Below are 25,399 nucleotides of genomic sequence, written 5' to 3' on the forward strand. Positions count from 1 at the left end.
ATGGAGCTAGTTCCTTCCATCCAAGTGTTGGCTCAGGGAGCATCGATTCGCTGAGGCTGGGGTCTACCGACAGGCTTACCAGCTACTCCTCCTACTTCGAAGAGCTATCGACGGAGTCGGAGAGTGGAGGAGTTTTTGAACTAGAGTCTATTTCCAGCGAAGATGACTGCGTTTTTGTCAGCTAAAGTTTCACGATTGGTGGAAAAGAGGCTGATTTGATCCTAAATTCTATAGTATATTATTATTAAAATCAAATTAAAGCGAATGGGACAGGGGGTCAAGGTAGTATGAGTATAGTGAGTAGTCTTTTTCTAAGTTTAGCAATTATTCAGGAGAATAATACTCTAGAAGGGAGGAGTGTAGAATTTGGAAAATCCTACGTTTCTCATAAAAAAGTTGCCATAAAAATGGATAGAATTTGAATTTCCAAAGTTGGCTACCATCCAATTGTCAGTAAGACCGTTGGCGTGCAATTCAATGTCATTTGACAAACCAGACTTTTAAAGAACAAAAAAAGGCCGACTTAGAAATTGAGGGGGTACAATGTTGGTTTTCTGAGGGGGCCGAATTTATAAGGGTTAGTTATCATCCGGTATTAACCTCAGTGTGATCAAACTTGGTAGGGAGTTAGTGCACATCTTGAGGCAAGTTCCGCTGTTGTCAATTCCAGGGAATTTGTTTTAGAGATACCATGGGGGGAACTTTAGACTTCCAAATAAGGCTTAGATTCTTGAGTTCATAGTTTGACCGGTTGATTAATTGGTAGCGTCATGAGTCTGATACGGCTTTTGTGTTAGTTTGAATAGCTTAAGTAGAAGTCAGCAATGTATAAAGAAGGCGTTCAGGTCATTCAATTGTTCTTTTAAAGTCATAACGAACTCTACGTAAGTGAGGACCATTTGTTGTCCATAGCAGCGGTTTGAACAAAGTTGTTGTTCACGCGTTGTAATACGTCGTGATTCGAGTAGTTGCTAAGAGGGAGTAAACCAACATGGTTGTTGTTGTGGCAGCAGAGCTATAGAAGGCTCCAAATAACTCTGACATCGTAGAGGAGTTCAACTTAAGCAATAAAAAAGAGAGAGAGAAGAGCTGTTGTGAAGTGAAGTTGGTCTTTCTTGATAGAAGAAAGACTTTTGTAAAGAATATCGAGAGCCAAGAACGAGAGATTCGTGAGGCTGATATCAGAGCAGATAACTTTACTTATTCAGTTTGATTTAGAGAGTTTGGGATCTTGTGATAAATTCCATTATCTTAATTTGAATTAATTTCTGTTGCTTAAAACCCAATTGATTTATTCTTGATTCTGTTGATTTATACTATCAAATTATATCAATTTATCTTTGAGCAACCGAGTTGATTCCGAGCCGGAGACAGAGCAAGCCGGGGACACCGTGAGTAAACTTTGAAGAAAACCTTTCCACCAAAATAAACCTTTCAAGTTAGGATTTCGGGTGGTAGTGTCTCCCCGCCTATTAACCTAGTCTAAATACGAAATTCTACAGCAAGTCATCTGTAGTATTAGGCAACTCCATTTACTATAAATAATTAGAGCTTAGAGGACTCAATCCTGTTTCGAGAATCTCTGCGAGTTCATACTGTTGTCAGGAATGCTACCGTTGTACCAAAGCTAAGCTGAAGTAGAAACTTTGACAGCTCTATATAACACAAGCTGGGTTATTGTTAGTGGTCGACCAATAATTGGTTCTGAACTTGGTCACCTTTTTGGCATCTCGTCTGTCCTTCCTCCTGCACCATACGACCACTAGGATGTATGCTCCCAGCACAGTTACAAGAGTGGCGAACACGGTTGGGTTCTCGTGCAGACTGCTCAACATCATGATAGAGTCCATCACGTTAAGACTGTTCGGAGGCACAAAGAACGAACCTGAAGAGAAAACAGGAGTTCTATGTCATCATATTTAATCTTGGGTTGAGATTTTTATACGAAAATTATGTAACAAATGCGCTAACAAGTGCTGAAAAAAATATTTTTTTTTCAGTGGATAAATCTTACACATTTATCCGCTTAATGTGCTGAATTTTCAACACATTTCTTACAAAATTTCTGCGCGTGTCAGCATAGTAAGCGGATAATTATGTAAGATTTAAACGGTGAATTTTTTTTCAGCGCTTATCACCGCATTTCTTACATATATTTCAGTTTTTTCACCACTTATCCTACATACTTTCAACGCTTTCCGAACACAATTTCAGCACTTTCAGCAATTATCTTAAACTTTTTGAACATTTTCCTTGCACAAATTCAGCACTTTCAGCACCTATCTAACATATTTTCAACGATTTACCTACGCAATTTGAGCACTGATCTTACATAATTTCAATGCTTTCCATACACATTTTCATCACTTTCAGCAGAAGTAACCCTAACCATTTTTTTCTTTTAAATTTCATCTAAAAAAATTGCAGTAAAATACTCTCGGACAACAGCTTTACCAAAAAACTAGTCGGATAGCAAACCGGGCGGCACAATACTGGATTTAATTGCTTACTTATGAAGTTACGATGCAGCAATTACGATGACTCACCTCCGAATGAGGATAGATGGGTGGTCTTGCACTTGATCACAGCACAGCTTGTGGAGGGGGAGGGGGATGTACCCTCTGTAGTGTATAGCTGTATATCCTCATTATAGTAGAGACATGTGGTGGAGTACACTATGGTCTCTATCTCCTGGGAGGCTGTCTGTTCCGCATCCTCTGGGAATTGTGCCATCACAGCTACGAAATATGAAAAATGAGATTTTTCGTTAAGAGATTGCGTTTTTATTGGAGAACATATCAATTAAAAGCGAAGCATCTAACATAAAAGCAATTATCTAGCGTTTCCATCGATACCATATCACCATTTTAGTAAAAAATTTTATACATTTTCAAATCTGCATAAGGTTGAAAAATGGGTTGGCGATACGTATCCTTAGTGTCCTTACGTGTCACTAATGTTGCGCATTGATTCCAAAACTAGTTACCCGAATCCCATGTGTAATTTTGACTCTTCATTTTCACTATTTATATAAAGAAATGATAGGGGGTGAAGCTAATATAACGGGAAAAGACGGTGCATCAATGAATAATCCTGCATAATTGCATATCACAATATTTGTATACTCACCCACGGACCAAGATCCCACTCTGTCAGCCACAGTGAAACCAGATAAGAATACCCGGAAGCACTTGTCAACTTGGGCGTTGGTTGTTGCCAGGCATTCTTGCCTTGTCTCATTGGAGATCAGCCCAATACCGTCCTGTGTGACGTCGTCCAATAAATCAGTGAAGTTGGAGGGATTGAAGATCTGAAGAAGATTTTAATTGTTTCTGGTTGCTTGATTATACGTAATTGTGTTTATTGACCCATTTATAATGAAAGTTAATGTTGGTGTCAAATGAGGCACATGTTAACAATCTGTTGTCATATAGATTTTTACTATTGATCTTATAACGTTCATCTTATCAAGTTTACCTTTTATCGTGGATTTTTGTTGTAATAACAGTATTTTTGATTGGTCTCGAAGAAAAAACATAAAACACCACAGATGAGAAAATCTGGGCAACTTTAAAAAAAACGGGCTACATACAATAGAGGAACAAACAGAGAAATTAAATTGACTCCAAAATTTGACTTTTGTGTGATGTTTGTAAAACTTTTGTTGTTTGAACGCTTCCAGCTGGAGGCTGACTAGCGCCCAAAACTCTATTAAAACTCCGCAAGCTTTGTTTAGTAGTTCCTCTTGTTATTGAGAGTGTGCTTTTGTTGTCCCCAAAAAGTTTGCTTTGGCTGTGCAGAAAATTCACTTTGACTAATTGGGTTAATATTCATTAAAAGTACTACCAGCAACTAGTAAAGTTATTGGCAGACACAAAAAATGGAATACTTTCAATTATCCCAAGCAATTTTTTTATAGGAACTACTTAACGGTAATAAAAACCAGTATCAAATTAATCACAAAAATAAAATTTCTCCTAAATAACTCTGAAAAGCTCTGTCTCCCAGTGTCTCTGAAACTGGCTAAAAACTTATTACCCTCTCAACCTAAAAATTTGAATAACTCTGCAATTAAAGTTCCGCAACAAAACTGACTAAATAACTACAGTTTTCTGTCACCGAGACCCAACTACTCTACTTGAGTTCTCTCTTTCTCTCTCTTGATTTCACGTTTGGATGTTTTTTCATCTGCTTATGGGTACTCAACTTTATAAGATATTATCAGTGTTTTGTAAAGACTTATTCAAATTAGGACATCTTCACTAACCTATAAAAGCAATAATGGGCGCAGAAGGTCAATCACGAGAAGCAATTTCTCTTAGATAGTGTCTGCTCAACTTGATCAGAGACCTGTAGTACACTTCGTTTCGTTATTTAAGGAATCAGCAAAACTTATATTTCAGGCTGCAAAATTTCATGCAAGTACTTGCATGCTTTTCAAATGCTATAATTCTCCTTTAAAAAAATTGTCTTCTAAATCATGTTGAAAACTTTGTAAAACATTAGAATCATGTTTTTAGGCTTATTTTAACCTTACTTATATTTTTTTATAAACAAAAATGATAGAGAAATTAGCAAAATCCTTTAGTTTTCGAAGGTTTTAAAAAATCCTGAATACATTGATACTATAATGGAGCCAACTTGAATCATTTTGTTTTTATTAAGACAAAATGCTTCTGATGAAAATAGTTTGTTTCTTGGTAAAACGAGAGAAGAGTGTTCAGCTATCGTTCTTTTTGGTTGTCTTAAAAAGGGAAACGAACAACTTCCAGATACCAGAAGAACCTGGCTGTCTTTTTTCGTTCAGCATTAAACTGTTCAGTGCAACTTTAGTTCCATTTTGACGCTAATCAGAACGAAGAAAGTACCTTTTTAAAGGGGTGGGGTTGGGCGGTCAAGTTTCCCGTTTATATTTTCAATAGATGAGTTTCTTTTTGTACAAAACCTTACATACAAACCTTGTGATTTTCTGAACGTTTCAGTTGGGTATCAGAGATATTTCTAAAAAGCACTTTGACCTTTTTACCTATCTCAAACATCAATATTAAATAATAGCTCATTTCCCAATCAAAATTTGGATTTGCAGCATTCCAATTTACAGAATGTCCTGTTTTTTGCCACATTTTATTAATATTTCATTTCCTTAATACTTTACATTAACCAAAAATCTATAAAAACATAGTTTTCTGAGCGTAGGTTTCAGGTAGTGACTTTGACTTTCCCAAAATGTTACTTGATATATTCGACCCAACTAACAGAATTTGAATATGAAAACTCAAGTTATTAATTATTTTAATTCGAAAAGACTATAGTGGACTTCACATTTGACCAGAAAATCTCCTCTGACATATCATACAAACTAATCCCTCAGTAATTGGTTACCAAGTTTTGATCTGAAATTGCCCTAAGCAACCACCGACCAAACAATGTTTCACTTAAGCTTCTTTTTTTTCTTTTTCAATTCTTCTGTATTGTCTTTCAACCACCTCTTTGCTCTGTTTAATTATGCCATAGAACCTAACAGCGTCTTTACATGAAAGCTAAAACCTAGGACTATTACGCCATAAAACCATCAGATTTTGTTGATCAAATTGCTGTTGCAATCAAGCGCAAAAAATTACTAGTAAATCCATTTCTACACAAAGTTTGTTTTGCTTTCCCCTCATTGAAGTCTGGCAAGATAACTTTAATCTCTTACTAACATTTGTATCCATGTTTACGTTAATCATTAGTTGGTTAGAAAGTACTTTTCTAATTATTTGGAAAAATCCAATAATTGCTAAGTTTTTTAGAGGACAAAATTCCCCACCTTTGTGTACAGAAAGGGTAGATAAAGAAAGACCACCACTACTACTATTACTACTAATACTACTACTAATATTAGTTTTTCGTTTTTTCTCCTGCGGTGTTTTATTGAACATCTTTTAAAAATATTTTGCCTAAAAAGACCAATGATTCCTCCAAACGTGCAAACTCTTACATAAAAGACATAGTTGTCTTTCATAATACTTGGGGTTGAAAACATCAATTTTGCCTTCTGGGAGGAATTCCGAACCAAAATTAACATTGGTTTCGGCGAAATCCATTGTTCATATTTTCTGCTTTGATCAAATTGGGTTCTTTACATGTGATCACTTTTGTACATAATCTATATATTAATTCTAACTCGAATGCTATACCACCATGTTTAAGCGCCTATCTTCACATGTTTTAGCGTCCCTTAAACATGCAGCCTAGCGTAATGCATGCATCCTATACCACCATGTTTAAGCGCCAATCTTCACATGTTTTAACGGTCCTTAAACATGCAGCGTGTTCTGTGACTTGGTTTTATGTGTGTCCTTGCGTGTGTCTGTGAGCGTGCATGCGTATGTGTGTGTGCATGTGTGTGTGTGTGTGTGTGTGTGTGTGTGTGTGTGCGTGTGTGTGCACGTAGGCATTCAAATGACCATTGCTCTTTTCGGTTTTGGGACGTTCAATTCGTTTTCGAACGTTTGATTAGTTTTCGAACGTTTGCTTGCTTTTCAAACGTTCGATTTGTTTTCCAACGTTCTTTTAACTTGACCGCTTACGTCTATGTGACTGTGTTTGTGTGTGTGTGTTTGTGACCTTCAACTGATAAAATTTAACTGACGTTAACCATGGCTTGGAGTACAATCACTGAATTTTGTCCTTGTGCGTTTGTGTGTGAACCTGTTTGCGCACGCGCGTGTGTGTGTGTGTATGTGTGTTTGCGTGCACGCGTGTGAGACCTTGAGCTGCTGACATTTAACTGAGGTTAACCGTTACATTGAGTTGCTTTAATGCAATACTGATTGTTCTTCTTACATATTTTCATTCCTTTTTGCATATCCCAGATGGTAAACGATTTGGTAAGCATCCATTGGTGATTAAAATAATTAGGGCTGGCAGGTCTGAACTGGTCTAAAGGTTTGTGAGGTTTTGCTCAGATTTTTTTTCATTTTCTCAGACTCTTATCCTGTAATTCAGTTATCCTCCTGACTTTTCTTCGCTAAAACTTTTCTTCGCTTTTCTTGGCTAAAACGTTCTTCGCTCTTCTTCGTTAAAGATAACTTTCAGAAATGACTGCTTTACCAATAAAAGGACTGCAGCAAAGCTTTAAAGCTGAGATCGAAAAATTTGAGCAACAAACTATGGTTGCTGTTGAGTGGTTGCAGACGGCATTAAATTATTCTGTCTATAAAACGAAAAGCCAAGAGTCTGACAGAAAGAAACTCACAAAGTTGAGCAGGGCCTTAAGAAAGTGCCCCGAAATAGATAGACTGAGAGCTATCAAAAAGACCTTCTTTTGCTCACTTTCTTTTTTTTCTCACTTTCTTTTTTTTCTCACTTTCTTTTTCTTTTCTCACTTTCTTTTTCTTTTCTCACTTTCTTTTCTCACTTTCTTTTCTCACTTTATCTTCTCACTTTATCTTCTCACTTTCTCTGCTCACTTTTTTTCTCACGTTCTTTTCTCACTTTCTGTTCTCACTTTCTTTTCTCACTTTCTTTTCTCACTTTCTTCTCTCACTGTCTTTTTTCAATTTCTTTTCTCACTTTCTTTTCTCACTTTCTTTCCTCACTTTTTTCTCACTTTCTTTTCTCACTTTCTTTCTCACTGTCTTTTCTCACTTTCTTTTCTTACTTTTTTTCTCACTTTCTTTTCTCACTTTCTTTTCTCACTTTCTTTTCTCACTCACTTTTATCACTTTCTTTTCTCACTTTCTTTTCTCACTTTCCTTTCTCACTTTTTTTCTCACTTTTTTTCTCACTTTCTTTTCTCTTTTTCTTTTCTCTTTTTCTCTCTTCACTGTCTTTTTTCAATTTCTTTTCTCACTTTCTTTTCTCATTTTCTTTTCTCATTTTTTCCTGCCTTTTTTCTCACTTTGCTTTCTCACTTTCCTTTCTCACTTTCTTTTCTCACTTTCTTTTCTCACTTTCTTTTCTCGCTTTCTTTTCTCTTTTTCTTTTCTCTTTTTCTCTCCTCACTGTCTTTTTTCAATTTCTTTTCTCACTTTCTTTTCTCACTTTCTTTTCTCACTTTCTTTTCTCACTTTCTTTTCTCACTTTCCTTTCTCACTTTTTTTCTCACTTTCTTTTCTCACTTTCTTTCTCACTGTCTTTTCTCACTTTCTTTTCTTACTTTTTTTCTCACTTTCTTTTCTCACTTTCTTTTCTCACTTTCTTTTCTCACTCACTTTTATCACTTTATTTTCTCACTTTCTTTTCTCACTTTCCTTTCCAATTTTCTTTTCTCATTTTTCCTCCCTTTTTTCTCACTTTCTTTTCTCACTTTCTTTTCTCACTTTCTTTTCTCACTTTCTTTTCTCACTTTCTTTCTCACTGTCTTTTCTCACTTTCTTTTCTTACTTTTTTTCTCACTTTCTTTTCTCACTTTCTTTTCTCACTTTCTTTTCTCACTCACTTTTATCACTTTATTTTCTCACTTTCTTTTCTCACTTTCCTTTCACATTTTCTTTTCTCATTTTTTCCTCGCTTTTTTCTCACTTTCTTTTCTCACTTTCTTTTCTCACTTTCTTTTCTCACTTTCTTTTCTCACTTTCTTTTCTCACTTTCTTTTCTCACTTTCTTTTCTCGCTTTCTTTTCTCTTTTTCTTTTCTCTTTTTCTCTCCTCACTGTCTTTTTTCAATTTCTTTCCTCACTTTCTTTTCTCACTTTCTTTTCTCACTTTCTTTTCTCACTTTTTTTCTCACTTTCTTTTCTCACTTTCTTTCTCACTGTCTTTTCTCACTTTCTTTTCTTACTTTTTTTCTCACTTTCTTTTCTCACTTTCTTTTCTCACTTTCTTTTCTCACTAACTTTTATCACTTTCTTTTCTCCTTTTCTTTTCTCACTTTCCTTTCTCACTTTTTTTCTCACTTTTTTTTCTCACTTTCTTTTCTCACTTTCTTTCTCACTGTCTTTTCTCACTTTCTTTTCTTACTTTTTTTCTCACTTTCTTTTCTCACTCTCTTTTCTCACTTTCTTTTCTCACTCACTTTTATCACTTTCTTTTCTCACTTTCTTTTCTCACTTTCCTTTCTCACTTTTTTTCTCACTTTCTTTTCTCACTTTCTTTGCTCTCTTTTCTCACTTTCTTTTCTCATTTTCTTTTCTCATTTTTTCCTCCCTTTTTTCTCACTTTCAGTTCTCACTTTCTTTTCTCACTTTCTTTTCTCACTTTCTTTTCTCACTTTCTTTTCTCACTTTCTTTTCTCACTTTCTTTTCTCGCTTTCTTTTCTCTTTTTCTTTTCTCTTTTTCTCTCCTCACTGTCTTTTTTCAATTTCTTTTCTCACTTTCTTTTCTCATTTTCTTTTCTCATTTGCCCTCCCTTTTTTCTCACTTTCTTTTCTCACTTTCTTTCTCACTGTCTTTTCTCACTTTCTTTTCTTACTTTTTTCTCACTTTCTTTTCTCACTTTCTTTTCTCGCTTTCTTTTCTCATTCACTTTTATCACTTTCTTTTCTCACTTTCTTTTCTCACTTTCCTTTCTCACTTTTTTCTCACTTTTTTTTCTCACTTTCTTTTCTCTTTTTCTTTTCTCTTTTTCTTTTCTCTTTTTCTCTCCTCACTGTCTTTTTTCAATTTCTTTTCTCACTTTCTTTTCTCATTTTCTTTTCTCATTTGCCCTCCCTTTTTTCTCACTTTCTTTTCTCACTTTCTTTCTCACTGTCTTTTCTCACTTTCTTTTCTTACTTTTTTTCTCACTTTCTTTTCTCACTTTCTTTTCTCACTTTCTTTTCTCACTTTCTTTTCTCACTTTCTTTTCTCACTTTCTTTTCTCACTTTCTTTTCTCACTTTTTTTCTCACTTTCTTTTCTCACTTTCATTCTCACTGTCTTTTCTCACTTTCTTTTCTTACTTTTTTTCTCACTTTCTTTTCTCACTTTCTTTTCTCACTTTCTTTTCTCACTCACTTTTATCACTTTCTTTTCTCACTTTCTTTTCTCACTTTCCTTTCTCACTTTTTTTCTCACTTTTTTTTCTCACTTTCTTTTCTCACTTTCTTTCTCACTGTCTTTTCTCACTTTCTTTTCTTACTTTTTTTCTCACTTTCTTTTCTCACTCTCTTTTCTCACTTTCTTTTCTCACTCACTTTTATCACTTTCTTTTCTCACTTTCTTTTCTCACTTTCCTTTCTCACTTTTTTTCTCACTTTCTTTTCTCACTCTCTTTTCTCACTTTCTTTGCTCTCTTTTCTCACTTTCTTTTCTCATTTTCTTTTCTCATTTTTTCCTCCCTTTTTTCTCACTTTCTGTTCTCACTTTCTTTTCTCACTTTCTTTTCTCACTTTCTTTTCTCACTTTCTTTTCTCACTTTCTTTTCTCACTTTCTTTTCTTGCTTTCTTTTCTCTTTTTCTTTTCTCTTTTTCTCTCCTCACTGTCTTTTTTCAATTTCTTTTCTCACTTTCTTTTCTCATTTTCTTTTCTCATTTGCCCTCCCTTTTTTCTCACTTTCTTTTCTCACTTTCTTTCTCACTGTCTTTTCTCACTTTCTTTTCTTACTTTTTTTCTCACTTTCTTTTCTCACTTTCTTTTCTCACTTTCTTTTCTCATTCACTTTTATCACTTTTTTTCTCACTTTCCTTTCTCACTTTTTTCTCACTTTTTTTCTCACTTTCTTTTCTCTTTTTCTTTTCTCTTTTTCTTTTCTCATTTTCTCTCCTCACTGTCTTTTTTCAATTTCTTTTCCCACTTTCTTTTCTCATTTTCTTTTCTCATTTGCCCTCCCTTTTTTCTCACTTTCTTTTCTCACTTTCTTTCTCACTGTCTTTTCTCATTCACTTTTATCACTTTCTTTCTCACTGTCTTTTCTCACTTTCTTTTCTTACTTTTTTTCTCACTTTCTTTTCTCACTTTCTTTTCTCACTTTCTTTTCTCATTCACTTTTATCACTTTCTTTTCTCACTTTCCTTTCTCACTTTTTTTCTCACTTTTTTTTCTCACTTTCTTTTCTCTTTTTCTTTTCTCTTTTTCTTTTCTCTTTTTCTCTCCTCACTGTCTTTTTTCAATTTCTTTTCTCACTTTCTTTTCTCATTTTCTTTTCTCATTTGCCCTCCCTTTTTTCTCACTTTCTTTTCTCACTTTCTTTCTCACTGTCTTTTCTCACTTTCTTTTCTTAATTTTTTCTCACTTTCTTTTCTCACTTTCTTTTCTCACTTTCTTTTCTCATTCACTTTTATCACTTTCTTTTCTCACTTTCTTTTCTCACTTTCCTTTCTCACTTTCTTTTCTCACTTTCTTTTCTCACTTTCTTTTCTCGCTTTCTTTTCTCTTTTTCTTTTCTCTTTTTCTCTCCTCACTGTCTTTTTTCAATTTCTTTTCTCACTTTCTTTTCTCATTTTCTTTTCTCATTTGCCCTCTCTTTTTTCTCACTTTCTTTTCTCACTTTCTTTCTCACTGTCTTTTCTCTCTTTCTTTTCTTACTTTTTTTCTCACTTTCTTTTCTCACTTTCTTTTCTCACTTTCTTTTCTCATTCACTTTTATCAATTTCTTTTCTCACTTTCTTTTCTCACTTTCCTTTCTCACTTTTTTTCTCACTTTTTTTGCTCACTTTCTTTTCTCTTTTTCTTTTCTCTTTTTCTCTCCTCACTGTCTTTTTTCAATTTCTTTTCTCACTTTCTTTTCTCATTTTCTTTTCTCATTTTTTCCTGCCTTTTTTCTCACTTTGCTTTCTCACTTTCCTTTCTCACTTTCTTTTCTCACTTTCTTTTCTCACTTTTTTTCTCGCTTTCTTTTCTCTTTTTCTTTTCTCTTTTTCTCTCCTCACTGTCTTTTTTCAATTTCTTTTCTCACTTTCTTTTCTCACTTTCTTTTCTCACTTTCTTTTCTCACTTTCTTTTCTCACTTTTTTTCTCACTTTCTTTTCTCACTTTCTTTCTCACTGTCTTTTCTCACTTTCTTTTCTTACTTTTTTTCTCACTTTCTTTTCTCACTTTCTTTTCTCACTTTCTTTTCTCACTCACTTTTATCACTTTCTTTTCTCACTTTCTTTTCTCACTTTCCTTTCTCACTTTTTTTCTCACTTTCTTTTCTCACTTTCTTTTCTCACTTTCTTTGCTCTCTTTTCTCACTTTCTTTTCTCACTTTCTTTTCTCATTCACTTTTATCAATTTCTTTTCTCACTTTTTTTTCTCACTTTCCTTTCTCACTTTTTTTCTCACTTTTTTTCTCACTTTCTTTTCTCTTTTTCTTTTCTCTTTTTCTCTCCTCACTGTCTTTTTTCAATTTCTTTTCTCACTTTCTTTTCTCATTTTCTTTTCTCATTTTTTCCTGCCTTTTTTCTCACTTTGCTTTCTCACTTTCCTTTCTCACTTTCTTTTCTCACTTTCTTTTCTCACTTTCTTTTCTCGCTTTCTTTTCTCTTTTTCTTTTCTCTTTTTCTCTCCTCACTGTCTTTTTTCAATTTCTTTTCTCACTTTCTTTTCTCACTTTCTTTTCTCACTTTCTTTTCTCACTTTCTTTTCTCACTTTCTTTTCTCACTTTTTTTCTCACTTTCTTTTCTCACTTTCTTTCTCACTGTCTTTTCTCACTTTCTTTTCTTACTTTTTTTCTCACTTTCTTTTCTCACTTTCTTTTCTCACTTTCTTTTCTCACTCACTTTTATCACTTTCTTTTCTCACTTTCTTTTCTCACTTTCCTTTCTCACTTTTTTCTCACTTTCTTTTCTCACTTTCTTTTCTCACTTTCTTTGCTCTCTTTTCTCACTTTCTTTTCTCATTTTCTTTTCTCATTTTTTCCTCTCATTTTTCTCACTTTCTTTTCTCACTTTCTTTTCTCACTTTCTTTTCTCACTTTCTTTTCTCACTTTCTTTTCACACTTTCTTTTCACACTTTCTTTTCTTTTTCTTTTCTCTTTTTCTTTTCTCTTTTTCTTTTCTCACTTTCTTTTCTCACTTTCTTTTCTCACTTTCTTTTCTTACTTTCTTTTCTCACTTTCTTTTATCTCTTTCTTTTCGCACTTTCTTTTCTCACTTTCTTTTCTCACTTTCTTTCTTTTCTCACTTTCTTTTCTCACTTTCTTTTCTCACTTTCTTTCTCACTTTCATTTACTTTCTTTTCTCACTTTCTTTTCTCAATTTCTTTTCTCAATTTCTTTTCTCACTTTCTTTTCTCACTCACTTTTATCACTTTCTTTTCTCACTTTCTTTTCTCACTTTCTTTTCTCACTTTCTTTTCTCACTTTCTTTTCTCTTTTTTCTCACTTTCTTTTCTTACTTTCTTTTATCACTTTCTTTTATCTCTTTCTTTTCGCACTTTCTTTTCTCACTTTCTTTTCTCACTTTCTTTTCTCACTTTCTTTTCTCACTTTCTTTTCTCACTTTCTTTCTCACTTTCTTTTACTTTCTTTTCTCACTTTCTTTTCTCAATTTCTTTTCTCAATTTCTTTTCTCACTTTCTTTTCTCACTCACTTTTATCACTTTCTTTTCTCACTTTCTTTTCTCACTTTCCTTTCTCACTTTTTTTCTCACTTTTTTTTCTCACTTTCTTTTCTCTTTTTCTTTTCTCTTTTTCTTTTCTCTTTTTCTCTCCTCACTGTCTTTTTTCAATTTCTTTTCTCACTTTCTTTTCTCATTTTCTTTTCTCATTTGCCCTCCCTTTTTTCTCACTTTCTTTTCTCACTTTCTTTCTCACTGTCTTTTCTCACTTTCTTTTCTTAATTTTTTCTCACTTTCTTTTCTCACTTTCTTTTCTCACTTTCTTTTCTCATTCACTTTTTTCACTTTCTTTTCTCACTTTCTTTTCTCACTTTCCTTTCTCACTTTCTTTTCTCACTTTCTTTTCTCACTTTCTTTTCTCGCTTTCTTTTCTCTTTTTCTTTTCTCTTTTTCTCTCCTCACTGTCTTTTTTCAATTTCTTTTCTCACTTTCTTTTCTCATTTTCTTTTCTCATTTGCCCTCTCTTTTTTCTCACTTTCTTTTCTCACTTTCTTTCTCACTGTCTTTTCTCTCTTTCTTTTCTTACTTTTTTTCTCACTTTCTTTTCTCACTTTCTTTTCTCACTTTCTTTTCTCATTCACTTTTATCAATTTCTTTTCTCACTTTCTTTTCTCACTTTCCTTTCTCACTTTTTTTCTCACTTTTTTTGCTCACTTTCTTTTCTCTTTTTCTTTTCTCTTTTTCTCTCCTCACTGTCTTTTTTCAATTTCTTTTCTCACTTTCTTTTCTCATTTTCTTTTCTCATTTTTTCCTGCCTTTTTTCTCACTTTGCTTTCTCACTTTCCTTTCTCACTTTCTTTTCTCACTTTCTTTTCTCACTTTTTTTCTCGCTTTCTTTTCTCTTTTTCTTTTCTCTTTTTCTCTCCTCACTGTCTTTTTTCAATTTCTTTTCTCACTTTCTTTTCTCATTTTCTTTTCTCATTTTTTCCTCTCATTTTTCTCACTTTCTTTTCTCACTTTCTTTTCTCACTTTCTTTTCTCACTTTCTTTTCTCACTTTCTTTTCACACTTTCTTTTCACACTTTCTTTTCTTTTTCTTTTCTCTTTTTCTTTTCTCTTTTTCTTTTCTCACTTTCTTTTCTCACTTTCTTTTCTCACTTTCTTTTCTTACTTTCTTTTCTCACTTTCTTTTATCTCTTTCTTTTCGCACTTTCTTTTCTCACTTTCTTTTCTCACTTTCTTTCTTTTCTCACTTTCTTTTCTCACTTTCTTTTCTCACTTTCTTTCTCACTTTCATTTACTTTCTTTTCTCACTTTCTTTTCTCAATTTCTTTTCTCAATTTCTTTTCTCACTTTCTTTTCTCACTCACTTTTATCACTTTCTTTTCTCACTTTCTTTTCTCACTTTCTTTTCTCACTTTCTTTTCTCACTTTCTTTTCTCTTTTTTCTCACTTTCTTTTCTTACTTTCTTTTATCACTTTCTTTTATCTCTTTCTTTTCGCACTTTCTTTTCTCACTTTCTTTTCTCACTTTCTTTTCTCACTTTCTTTTCTCACTTTCTTTTCTCACTTTCTTTCTCACTTTCTTTTACTTTCTTTTCTCACTTTCTTTTCTCAATTTCTTTTCTCAATTTCTTTTCTCACTTTCTTTTCTCACTCACTTTTATCACTTTCTTTTCTCACTTTCTTTTCTCACTTTCCTTTCTCACTTTTTTTCTCACTTTTTTTTCTCACTTTCTTTTCTCTTTTTCTTTTCTCTTTTTCTTTTCTCTTTTTCTCTCCTCACTGTCTTTTTTCAATTTCTTTTCTCACTTTCTTTTCTCATTTTCTTTTCTCATTTGCCCTCCCTTTTTTCTCACTTTCTTTTCTCACTTTCTTTCTCACTGTCTTTTCTCACTTTCTTTTCTTAATTTTTTCTCACTTTCTTTTCTCACTTTCTTTTCTCACTTTCTTTTCTCATTCACTTTTTTCACTTTCTTTTCTCACTTTCTTTTCTCACTTTCCTTTCTCACTTTCTTTTCTCACTTTCTTTTCTCACTTTCTTTTCTCGCTTTCTTTTCTCTTTTTCTTTTCTCTTTTTCTCTCCTCACTGTCTTTTTTCAATTTCTTTTCTCACTTTCTTTTCTCATTTTCTTTTCTCATTTGCCCTCTCTTTTTTCTCACTTTCTTTTCTCACTTTCTTTCTCACTGTCTTTTCTCTCTTTCTTTTCTTACTTTTTTTCTCACTTTCTTTTCTCACTTTCTTTTCTCACTTTCTTTTCTCATTCACTTTTATCAATTTCTTTTCTCACTTTCTTTTCTCACTTTCCTTTCTCACTTTTTTTCTCACTTTTTTTGCTCACTTTCTTTTCTCTTTTTCTTTTCTCTTTTTCTCTCCTCACTGTCTTTTTTCAATTTCTTTTCTCACTTTCTTTTCTCATTTTCTTTTCTCATTTTTTCCTGCCTTTTTTCTCACTTTGCTTTCTCACTTTCCTTTCTCACTTTCTTTTCTCACTTTCTTTTCTCACTTTTTTTCTCGCTTTCTTTTCTCTTTTTCTTTTCTCTTTTTCTCTCCTCACTGTCTTTTTTCAATTTCTTTTCTCACTTTCTTTTCTCACTTTTTTTTCTCACTTTCTTTTCTCACTTTCTTTTCTCACTTTCTTTTCTCACTTTTTTTCTCACTTTCTTTTCTCACTTTCTTTCTCACTGTCTTTTCTCACTTTCTTTTCTTACTTTTTTTCTCACTTTCTTTTCTCACTTTCTTTTCTCACTTTCTTTTCTCACTCACTTTTATCACTTTCTTTTCTCACTTTCTTTTCTCACTTTCCTTTCTCACTTTTTTTCTCACTTTCTTTTCTCACTTTCTTTTCTCACTTTCTTTGCTCTCTTTTCTCACTTTCTTTTCTCACTTTCTTTTCTCATTCACTTTTATCAATTTCTTTTCTCACTTTTTTTTCTCACTTTCCTTTCTCACTTTTTTTCTCACTTTTTTTTCTCACTTTCTTTTCTCTTTTTCTTTTCTCTTTTTCTCTCCTCACTGTCTTTTTTCAATTTCTTTTCTCACTTTCTTTTCTCATTTTCTTTTCTCATTTTTTCCTGCCTTTTTTCTCACTTTGCTTTCTCACTTTCCTTTCTCACTTTCTTTTCTCACTTTCTTTTCTCACTTTCTTTTCTCGCTTTCTTTTCTCTTTTTCTTTTCTCTTTTTCTCTCCTCACTGTCTTTTTTCAATTTCTTTTCTCACTTTCTTTTCTCACTTTCTTTTCTCACTTTCTTTTCTCACTTTCTTTTCTCACTTTCTTTTCTCACTTTTTTTCTCACTTTCTTTTCTCACTTTCTTTCTCACTGTCTTTTCTCACTTTCTTTTCTTACTTTTTTTCTCACTTTCTTTTCTCACTTTCTTTTCTCACTTTCTTTTCTCACTCACTTTTATCACTTTCTTTTCTCACTTTCTTTTCTCACTTTCCTTTCTCACTTTTTTTCTCACTTTCTTTTCTCACTTTCTTTTCTCACTTTCTTTGCTCTCTTTTCTCACTTTCTTTTCTCATTTTCTTTTCTCATTTTTTCCTCTCATTTTTCTCACTTTCTTTTCTCACTTTCTTTTCTCACTTTCTTTTCTCACTTTCTTTTCTCACTTTCTTTTCACACTTTCTTTTCACACTTTCTTTTCTTTTTCTTTTCTCTTTTTCTTTTCTCTTTTTCTTTTCTCACTTTCTTTTCTCACTTTCTTTTCTCACTTTCTTTTCTTACTTTCTTTTCTCACTTTCTTTTATCTCTTTCTTTTCGCACTTTCTTTTCTCACTTTCTTTTCTCACTTTCTTTTCTCACTTTCTTTTCTCACTTTCTTTTCTCACTTTCTTTCTCACTTTCTTTTACTTTCTTTTCTCACTTTCTTTTCTCAATTTCTTTTCTCAATTTCTTTTCTCACTTTCTTTTCTCACTCACTTTTATCACTTTCTTTTCTCACTTTCTTTTCTCACTTTCTTTTCTCACTTTCTTTTCTCACTTTCTTTTCTCTTTTTTCTCACTTTCTTTTCTCATTTTTTTTCTCATTTTTTCCTCCCTTTTTTCTCACTTTCTTTTCTCACTTTCTTTTCTCACTTTCTTTTCTCACTTTCTTTTCTCACTTTCTTTTCTCACTTTCTTTTCTCACTTTTTTTCTCACTTTCTTTTCTCTTTTTCTTTTCTCTTTTTCTTTTCTCTTTTTCTTTTCTCTTTTTCTTTTCTCACTTTCTTTTCTCACTTTCTTTTCTCACTTTCTTTTCTCACTTTCTTTTCTCACTTTCTTTTGTCTCTTTCTTTTCTCACTTTCTTTTCTCACTTTTTTTTCTCACTTTCTTTTCTCATTTTCTTTTCTCATTTTCTTTTCTCATTTGCCCTCCCTTTTTTCTCACTTTCTTTCCTCACTTTCTTTTCTCACTTTCTTTTCTCACTTTCTTTTCTCACTTTTTTTCACTTTTCCTTTTCTCTTTTCCTTTTCTCACTTTCTTTTCTCACTTTCTTTTCTCACTTTCTTTTATCTTTTTCTTTTCTCACTTTGTTTTCTCACTTTTTTCTCACTTTCTTTTCTCACTTTCTTTTCTCACTTTCTTTTCTCACTCTCTTTTCTCACTTTCTTTCTCACTTTCTTTTCTCACTTTCTTTTACCTTCTTTTCTCACTTTCTTTTCTCATTTTTTTTTCTCATTTTCTTTTCACTTTCTTTTCTCACTTTCTTTTCTCACTCACTTTTATCACTTTCTTTTCTCACTTCCTTTTCTCACTTTCTTTTCTCTCATTTCTCACTTTCTTTTCTCATTTTTTCCTCCCTTTTTTCTCACTACTTTCTTTTCTCACTTTCTTTTCTCACTTTCTTTTCTCACTTTCTTTTCTCACTTTCTTTTCTCACTGTCTTTTATCATTTTCTTTTCTCTTTTTCTTTTCTCTTTTTCTTTTCTCTTTTTCTTTTCTCACTTTCTTTTCTCACTTTCTTTTCTCACTTTCTTTTCTCACTTTCTTTTCTCACTTTCTTTTCTCACTTTCTTTTCTCACTTTCTTTTCTCACTTTCTTTCTAAATTTCTTTTCCCACTTTTTTTTCTTACTTTCTTTTCTCACTTTCTTTTCTCTTTTTCTTTACTCACTCTCTTTTCTCACTTTTTTTCTCACTTTCTTTTCTCACTTTCTTTTCTCACTTTTTTCTCACTTTTTTTTCTCGCTTACTTTTCTCACTTTCTTTCTCACTTTCTTTTCTCACTTTCTTTTCTTACTTTCTTTTCTCACTTTCTTTACTCACTCTCTTTTCTCACTTTTTTTCTCACTTTTTTTTCTCACTTTCTTTTCTCACTTTCTTTCTCACTTTCTTTTCTCACTTTCTTTTCTTACTTTCTTTTCTCACTTTCCTTTCCCACTTTCTTTACTCACTCTGTTTTCTCACTTTTTTTCTCACTTTCTTCTCTCACTTTCTCTCTTTCTTTTCTCACTTTCTTTTCTCACTCACTTTTATCACTTTCTTTTCTCACTTTCTCTTCTCACTTTCTCTTCTCACTTTCTTTTCTCATTTTTTTTCGCACTTTCTTTTCTCATTTTCTTTTCTCATTTTTTCCTGCCTTTTTTCTCACTTTGCTTTCTCACTTTCTTTTCTCACTTTCTTTTCTCACTTTCTTTTCTCACTTTCTTTTCTCACTTTTTTTTCTCACTTTTTTTCTCACTTTTGTTTCTCACTTTTGTTTCTCACTTTCTTTTCTCACTTTCTTCTCTCACTTTGTTTTGTCTTTTTCTTTTCTCTTTTCGTTTTCTCACGTTCTTTTCTCACTTTCTATTCAAACTTTCTTTTCTCCCTTTTTTTCTCTCTTTCTTTTCTCACTTTCTTTTCTCACTCACTTTTCTCACTTTCTTTTCTCACTTTCTTTCTTCACTTTCTTTTCTCACTTTCCTTTCTCACTTTCTTTTCGCACTTTCTTTTCCCATTTTCTTCTCTCATTTTTTCTTCCCTTTTTTCTCACTTTCTTTTCTCACTTTCTTTTCTCTCTTTCTTTTCTCACTTTCTTTTCTCACTTTCTTTTCTCACTTTCTTTTCTCATTTTCTTTTCTCATTTTCTTTTCTCACTTACTTTTCTCAATTTCTTTTCTCAATTTCTGTTCTCACTTTCTTTTCTCACTTTCTTTTCTCAATTTCTTATCTCACTTTCTTTTCTCACTTTCTCATCTCATTTTCTTATCTCACTTTCTTTTCTCACTTTCTTTTCTCACTTTCTTTTCTCTATTTCTTTTCTCTATTTCTTTTCTCACTTTCTTTTCTCACTTTCTTTTCTCACTTTCTTTTCTCACTTTCTTTTCTCACTTTTTTTTTCACTTTCTTTTCCCACTTTCTTTTCTCACTTTCTTTTCTCACTTTCTTTTGTCACTTTCTTTTGTCAATTTCTTTTCTCACTTTCTTTTCTCACTTTCTTTTCTCAGTTTCTTTTCTCACTTTCTTTTCTCACTTTTGTTCTCACTTTCTTCTCTCACTTTCTTTTCTCACTTTTGTTTCTCACTTTCTTTTCTCACTTTCTTCTCTCACTTTCTTTTCTCTTTTTCTTTTCTCTTTTTCTTTTCTCACTTTCTTTTCGCGTTTTTTTCTAACTTTTTTTCTCATTTTCTTTTCTCACTTTCTTTTCAAACTTTCTTTTCTCCCTTTTTTTCCTCACTTTCTTTTCTCACTTTCTTTTCTCACTCACTTTTATCACTTTCTTTTCTCACTTTCTTTTCTCCCTTTCTTTTTTCACTTTCTTTTCAAGCTTTCTTTTCGCACTTTCTTTTCCCATTTTCTTCTCTCATTTTTTCCTCCCTTTTTTCTCACTTTCTTTTCTCACTTTCTTCTCTCACTTTCTTTTCTCTTTTTCTTTTCTCTTTTTCTTCTCTCTTTTTCTTTTCGCGTTTTTTTCTACTTTTTTTTCTCATTTTCTTTTCTCACTTTCTTTTCAAACTTTCTTTTCTCCCTTTTTTCCTCACTTTCTTTTCTCACTTTCTTTTCTCACTCACTTTTATCACTTTCTTTTCTCATTTTCTTTTCTCACTTTCTTTTTTCACTTTCTTTTCTCACTTTCTTTTCGCACTTTCTTTTCCCATTTTCTTCTCTCATTTTTTCCTCCCTTTTTTCTCACTTTCTTTTCTCAGTTTCTTTCTCTCTTTCTTTTCTCACTTTCTTTTCTCACTTTCTTTTCTCACTTTCTTTTCTCACTTTCTTTTCTCACTTTCTTTTCTCTTTTTCTTTTCTCTTTTTCTTTGCTCTTTTTCTTTGCTCACTTTCTTTTCTCACTTTCTTCTCTTATTTTTTTTCTCACTTACTTTTCTCATTTTCTTTTCTCACTTTCTGTTCTCACTTTCTTTTCTCACTTTCTTTTCTCACTTTCTTTTCTCATTTTCTTTTTCTCACTTTCTTTTCTCACTTTCTTTTCTCACTTTCTTTTCTCACTTTCTTTTCGCACTTTCTTTTCCCATTTTCTTCTCTCATTTTTTCCTCCCTTTTTCTCACTTTCTTTTCTCACTTTCTTTTCTCTCTTTCTTTTCTCACTTTCTTTTCTCACTTTCTTTTCTCACTTTCTTTTCTCATTTTCTTTTCTCATTTTCTTTTCTCACTTACTTTTCTCAATTTCTTTTCTCAATTTCTGTTCTCACTTTCTTTTCTCACTTTCTTTTCTCACCTTCTTTTCTCACTTTCTTATCTCATTTTCTTATCTCACTTTCTTTTCTCACTTTCTTTTCTCACTTTCTTTTATCACTTTTCTTTGTTTCTTTTCTCACATACTTTTCTCACTTTCTTTTCTCACTCTCTTTTCTCACTTTCTTTTCTCACTTTCTTTTCTCACTTTCTTTTCTCACTTTCTTTTCTCACTTTCTTTTCTCACCTTCTTTTTTCACTTTCTTTTCCCACTTTCTGTTCTCACTTTCTTTTCTCACTTTCTTTTCTCACTTTCTTTTCTCTCTTTCTTTTCTCACTTTCTTTTCTCACCTTCTTTTCTCACTTTCTTATCTCATTTTCTTATCTCACTTTCTTTTCTCACTTTCTTTTCTCACTTTCTTATCTCATTTTCTTATCTCACTTTCTTTTCTCACTTTCTTTTCTCACTTTCTTTTCTCACTTTCTTTTCTCACTTTCTTTTCTCACTTTCTTTTCTCACTTTCATTTCTCACTTTCTTTTATCACTTTTCTTTGTTTCTTTTCTCACATACTTTTCTCACTTTCTTTTCTCACTCTCTTTTCTCACTTTCTTTTCTCACTTTCTTTTCTCACTTTCTTTTCTCACTTTCTTTTCTCACCTTCTTTTTTCACTTTCTTTTCCCACTTTCTGTTCTCACTTTCTTTTCTCACCTTCTTTTCTCACTTTCTTATCTCATTTTCTTATCTCACTTTCTTTTCTCACTTTCTTTTCTCACTTTCTTTTATCACTTTTCTTTGTTTCTTTTCTCACATACTTTTCTCACTTTCTTTTCTCACTCTCTTTTCTCACTTTCTTTTCTCACTTTCTTTTCTCACTTTCTTTTCTCACTTTCTTTTCTCACCTTCTTTTTTCACTTTCTTTTCCCACTTTCTGTTCTCACTTTCTTTTCTCACTTTCTTTTCTCACTTTCTTTTCTCACTTTCTTTTCTCACTTTCTTTTTTCACTTTCTTTTCTCACTTTCATTTCTCTCTTTCTTTTCTCACTTTCTTTCCTGACTTTCTTTTCTGTTTTTCTTTTCTCTTTTTCTTTTCTCTTTTTCTTTTCTCACTTTCTTTTCTCACTTTCTTTTCTCACTTTCTTTTCTCATTTTCTTTTCTCACTTACTTTTCTCATTTTCTTTTCTCAGTTTCTTTTCTCACTTTCTTTTCTCACTTTCTTTTCTCACTTTCTTTTCTCACTTTCTTTTCTCACTTTCTTTTCTCACTTTCTTTTCTTTATTTCTTTTCTCACTTTCTTTTCTCGTTTTTTCACTTGCTTTTCTCAATTTCTTTTCTCACTTTCTTTTCTCACTTTCTTTTCCCACTTTCTTTTCTCACTTTCTTTTCTCACCTTCTTTTTTCACTTTCTTTTCCCACTTTCTGTTCTCACTTTCTTTTCTCACTTTCTTTTCTCACTTTCTTTTCTCACTTTCTTTTCTCACTTTCTTTTCTCACTTTCTTTTCTCACCTTCTTTTTTCACTTTCTTTTCCCACTTTCTGTCCTCACTTTCTTTTCTCACTTTCTTTTCTCACTTTCTTTTCTCTCTTTCTTTTCTCACTTTCTTTTCTCACCTTCTTTTCTCACTTTCTTATCTCATTTTCTTATCTCACTTTCTTTTCTCACTTTCTTTTCTCACTTTCTTATCTCATTTTCTTATCTCACTTTCTTTTCTCACTTTCTTTTCTCACTTTCTTTTCTCACTTTCTTTTCTCACTTTCTTTTCTCACTTTCTTTTCTCACTTTTTTTTCTCACTTTCTTTTATCACTTTTCTTTGTTTCTTTTCTCACATACTTTTCTCACTTTCTTTTCTCACTCTCTTTTCTCACTTTCTTTTCTCACTTTCTTTTCTCACTTTCTTTTCTCACTTTCTTTTCTCACCTTCTTTTTTCACTTTCTTTTCCCACTTTCTGTTCTCACTTTCTTTTCTCACCTTCTTTTCTCACTTTCTTATCTCATTTTCTTATCTCACTTTCTTTTCTCACTTTCTTTTCTCACTTTCTTTTCTCACTTTCATTTCTCTCTTTCTTTTCTCACTTTCTTTCCTGACTTTCTTTTCTGTTTTTCTTTTCTCTTTTTCTTTTCTCACTTTCTTTTCTCACCTTCTTTTTTCACTTTCTTTTACCACTTTCTGTTCTCACTTTCTTTTCTCACTTTCTTTTCCCACTTTCTGTTCTCACTTTCTTTTCTCACTTTCTTTTCTCACTTTCTTTTCTCACTTTCTTTTCTCACCTTCTTTTTTCACTTTCTTTTCCCACTTTCTGTTCTCACTTTCTTTTCTCACTTTCTTTTCCCACTTTCTGTTCTCACTTTCTTTTCTCACTTTCTTTTCTCACTTTCTTTTCTCACTTTCTTTTCTCACTTTCTTTTTTCACTTTCTTTTCTCACTTTCATTTCTCTCTTTCTTTTCTCACTTTCTTTCCTGACTTTCTTTTCTGTTTTTCTTTTCTCTTTTTCTTTTCTCTTTTTCTTTTCTCACTTTCTTTTCTCACTTTCTTTTCTCACTTTCTTTTCTCATTTTCTTTTCTCACTTACTTTTCTCATTTTCTTTTCTCAGTTTCTTTTCTCACTTTATTTTCTCACTTTCTTTTCTCACTTTCTTTTCTCACTTTCTTTTCTCACTTTCTTTTCTCACTTTCTTTTCTTTATTTCTTTTCTCACTTTCTTTTCTCGTTTTTTCACTTGCTTTTCTCAATTTCTTTTCTCACTTTCTTTTCTCACTTTCTTTTCCCACTTTCTTTTCTCACTTTCTTTTCTCACTTTCTTTTTTCACTTTCTTTTTCCCACTTTCTTTTCTCACTTTCTTTTCTCTTTTTCTTTTCTCTTTTTATTTTCTCACTTTCTTTTCTCGTTTTTCTCACTTTATTTTCTCACTATTATTTCTCACTTTTTTCTCACTTTCTTTTCTCACTTTCTTTTCTCACTTTCTTTCTCACTTCCTTTTCTCGCTTTCTTTTCTCATTTTTTCCTCCCTTTTTTCTAACTTTCTTTTCTCACTTTCTTTTCTCACTTTCTTTTCACACTTTCTTTTCTCACTTTCTTTTCTCACTTTCTTTTCTCAATTTCTTTTTTTCTTCTTCTTTTCTCTTTTTCTTTTCTCACTTTTTTTCTCGTTTTTTCTCACTTTCTTTTCTCACTTTCATTTCTCACTTTCTTTTCTCAATTTCTTTTTTCTTCTTCTTTTCTCTTTTTCTTTTCTCACTTTTTTTCTCGTTTTTTCTCACTTTCTTTTCTCACTTTCATTTCTCACTTTCTTTTCTCACTTTCTGTTTTCACTTTCTTTCTCACTTCCTTTTCTCGCTTTCTTTTCTCATTTTTTCCTCCGTTTTTTCTAACTTTCTTTTCTCACTTTCTTTTTTCACTTTCTTTTCTCACTTTCATTTCTCTCTTTCTTTTCTCACTTTCTTTCCTGACTTTCTTTTCTGTTTTTCTTTTCTCTTTTTCTTTTCTCTTTTTCTTTTCTCACTTTCTTTTCTCACTTTCTTTTCTCACTTTCTTTTCTCATTTTCTTTTCTCACTTACTTTTCTCATTTTCTTTTCTCAGTTTCTTTTCTCACTTTCTTTTCTCACTTTCTTTTCTCACTTTCTTTTCTCACTTTCTTTTCTCACTTTCTTTTCTCACTTTCTTTTCTTTATTTCTTTTCTCACTTTCTTTTCTCGTTTTTTCACTTGCTTTTCTCAATTTCTTTTCTCACTTTCTTTTCTCACTTTCTTTTCCCACTTTCTTTTCTCACTTTCTTTTCTCACTTTCTTTTTTCACTTTCTTTTTCCCACTTTCTTTTCTCACTTTCTTTTCTCTTTTTATTTTCTCTTTTTATTTTCTCACTTTCTTTTCTAGTTTTTCTCACTTTATTTTCTCACTATTATTTCTCACTTTCTTCTCACTTTCTTTTCTCACTTTCTTTTCTCACTTTCTTTCTCACTTCCTTTTCTCGCTTTCTTTTCTCATTTTTTTCCTCCCTTTTTTCTAACTCTCTTTTCTCACTTTCTGTTCTCACTTTCTTTTCTCACTTTCTTCTCTCACTTTCTTTTCTCACTTTCTTTTCTCACTTTCTTTTTTCACTTTCTTTTCTCACTTTCATTTCTCTCTTTCTTTTCTCACGTTCTTTCCTGACTTTCTTTTCTGTTTTTCTTTTCTCTTTTTCTTTTCTCTTTTTCTTTTCTCACTTTCTTTTCTCACTTTCTTTTCTCACTTTCTTTTCTCATTTTCTTTTCTCACTTACTTTTCTCATTTTCTTTTCTCAGTTTCTTTTCTCACTTTCTTTTCTCACTTTCTTTTCTCACTTTCTTTTCTCACTTTCTTTTCTCACTTTCTTTTCTCACTTTCTTTTCTTTATTTCTTTTCTCACTTTCTTTTCTCGTTTTTTCACTTGCTTTTCT

The 25,399-nt window shown here is 32.0% G+C and overlaps 1 protein-coding gene across 1 annotated transcript in view; it reads right to left on the reverse strand.

Annotated features, from left to right (window-relative positions):
- Nucleotides 1–25,399, reverse strand: part of LOC142336287 (uncharacterized) — a 279,116-nt gene that overhangs the window by 92,467 nt on the left and 161,250 nt on the right. The window contains exons 27-29 of the mRNA XM_075385000.1: nucleotides 3,130–3,310; nucleotides 2,547–2,738; nucleotides 1,719–1,885 (exon numbers count right to left, since the gene is read on the reverse strand). Coding sequence (XP_075241115.1) covers nucleotides 1,719–1,885; nucleotides 2,547–2,738; nucleotides 3,130–3,310 — 540 coding nt within the window. The remainder of the gene's footprint in view (nucleotides 1–1,718; nucleotides 1,886–2,546; nucleotides 2,739–3,129; nucleotides 3,311–25,399) is intronic.

The sequence above is a fragment of the Convolutriloba macropyga genome, chromosome 3, assembly GCF_964194025.1.
Source record: "Convolutriloba macropyga chromosome 3, txConMacr16.3, whole genome shotgun sequence".
NCBI classification, from domain to species: domain Eukaryota; kingdom Metazoa; phylum Xenacoelomorpha; order Acoela; family Convolutidae; genus Convolutriloba; species Convolutriloba macropyga.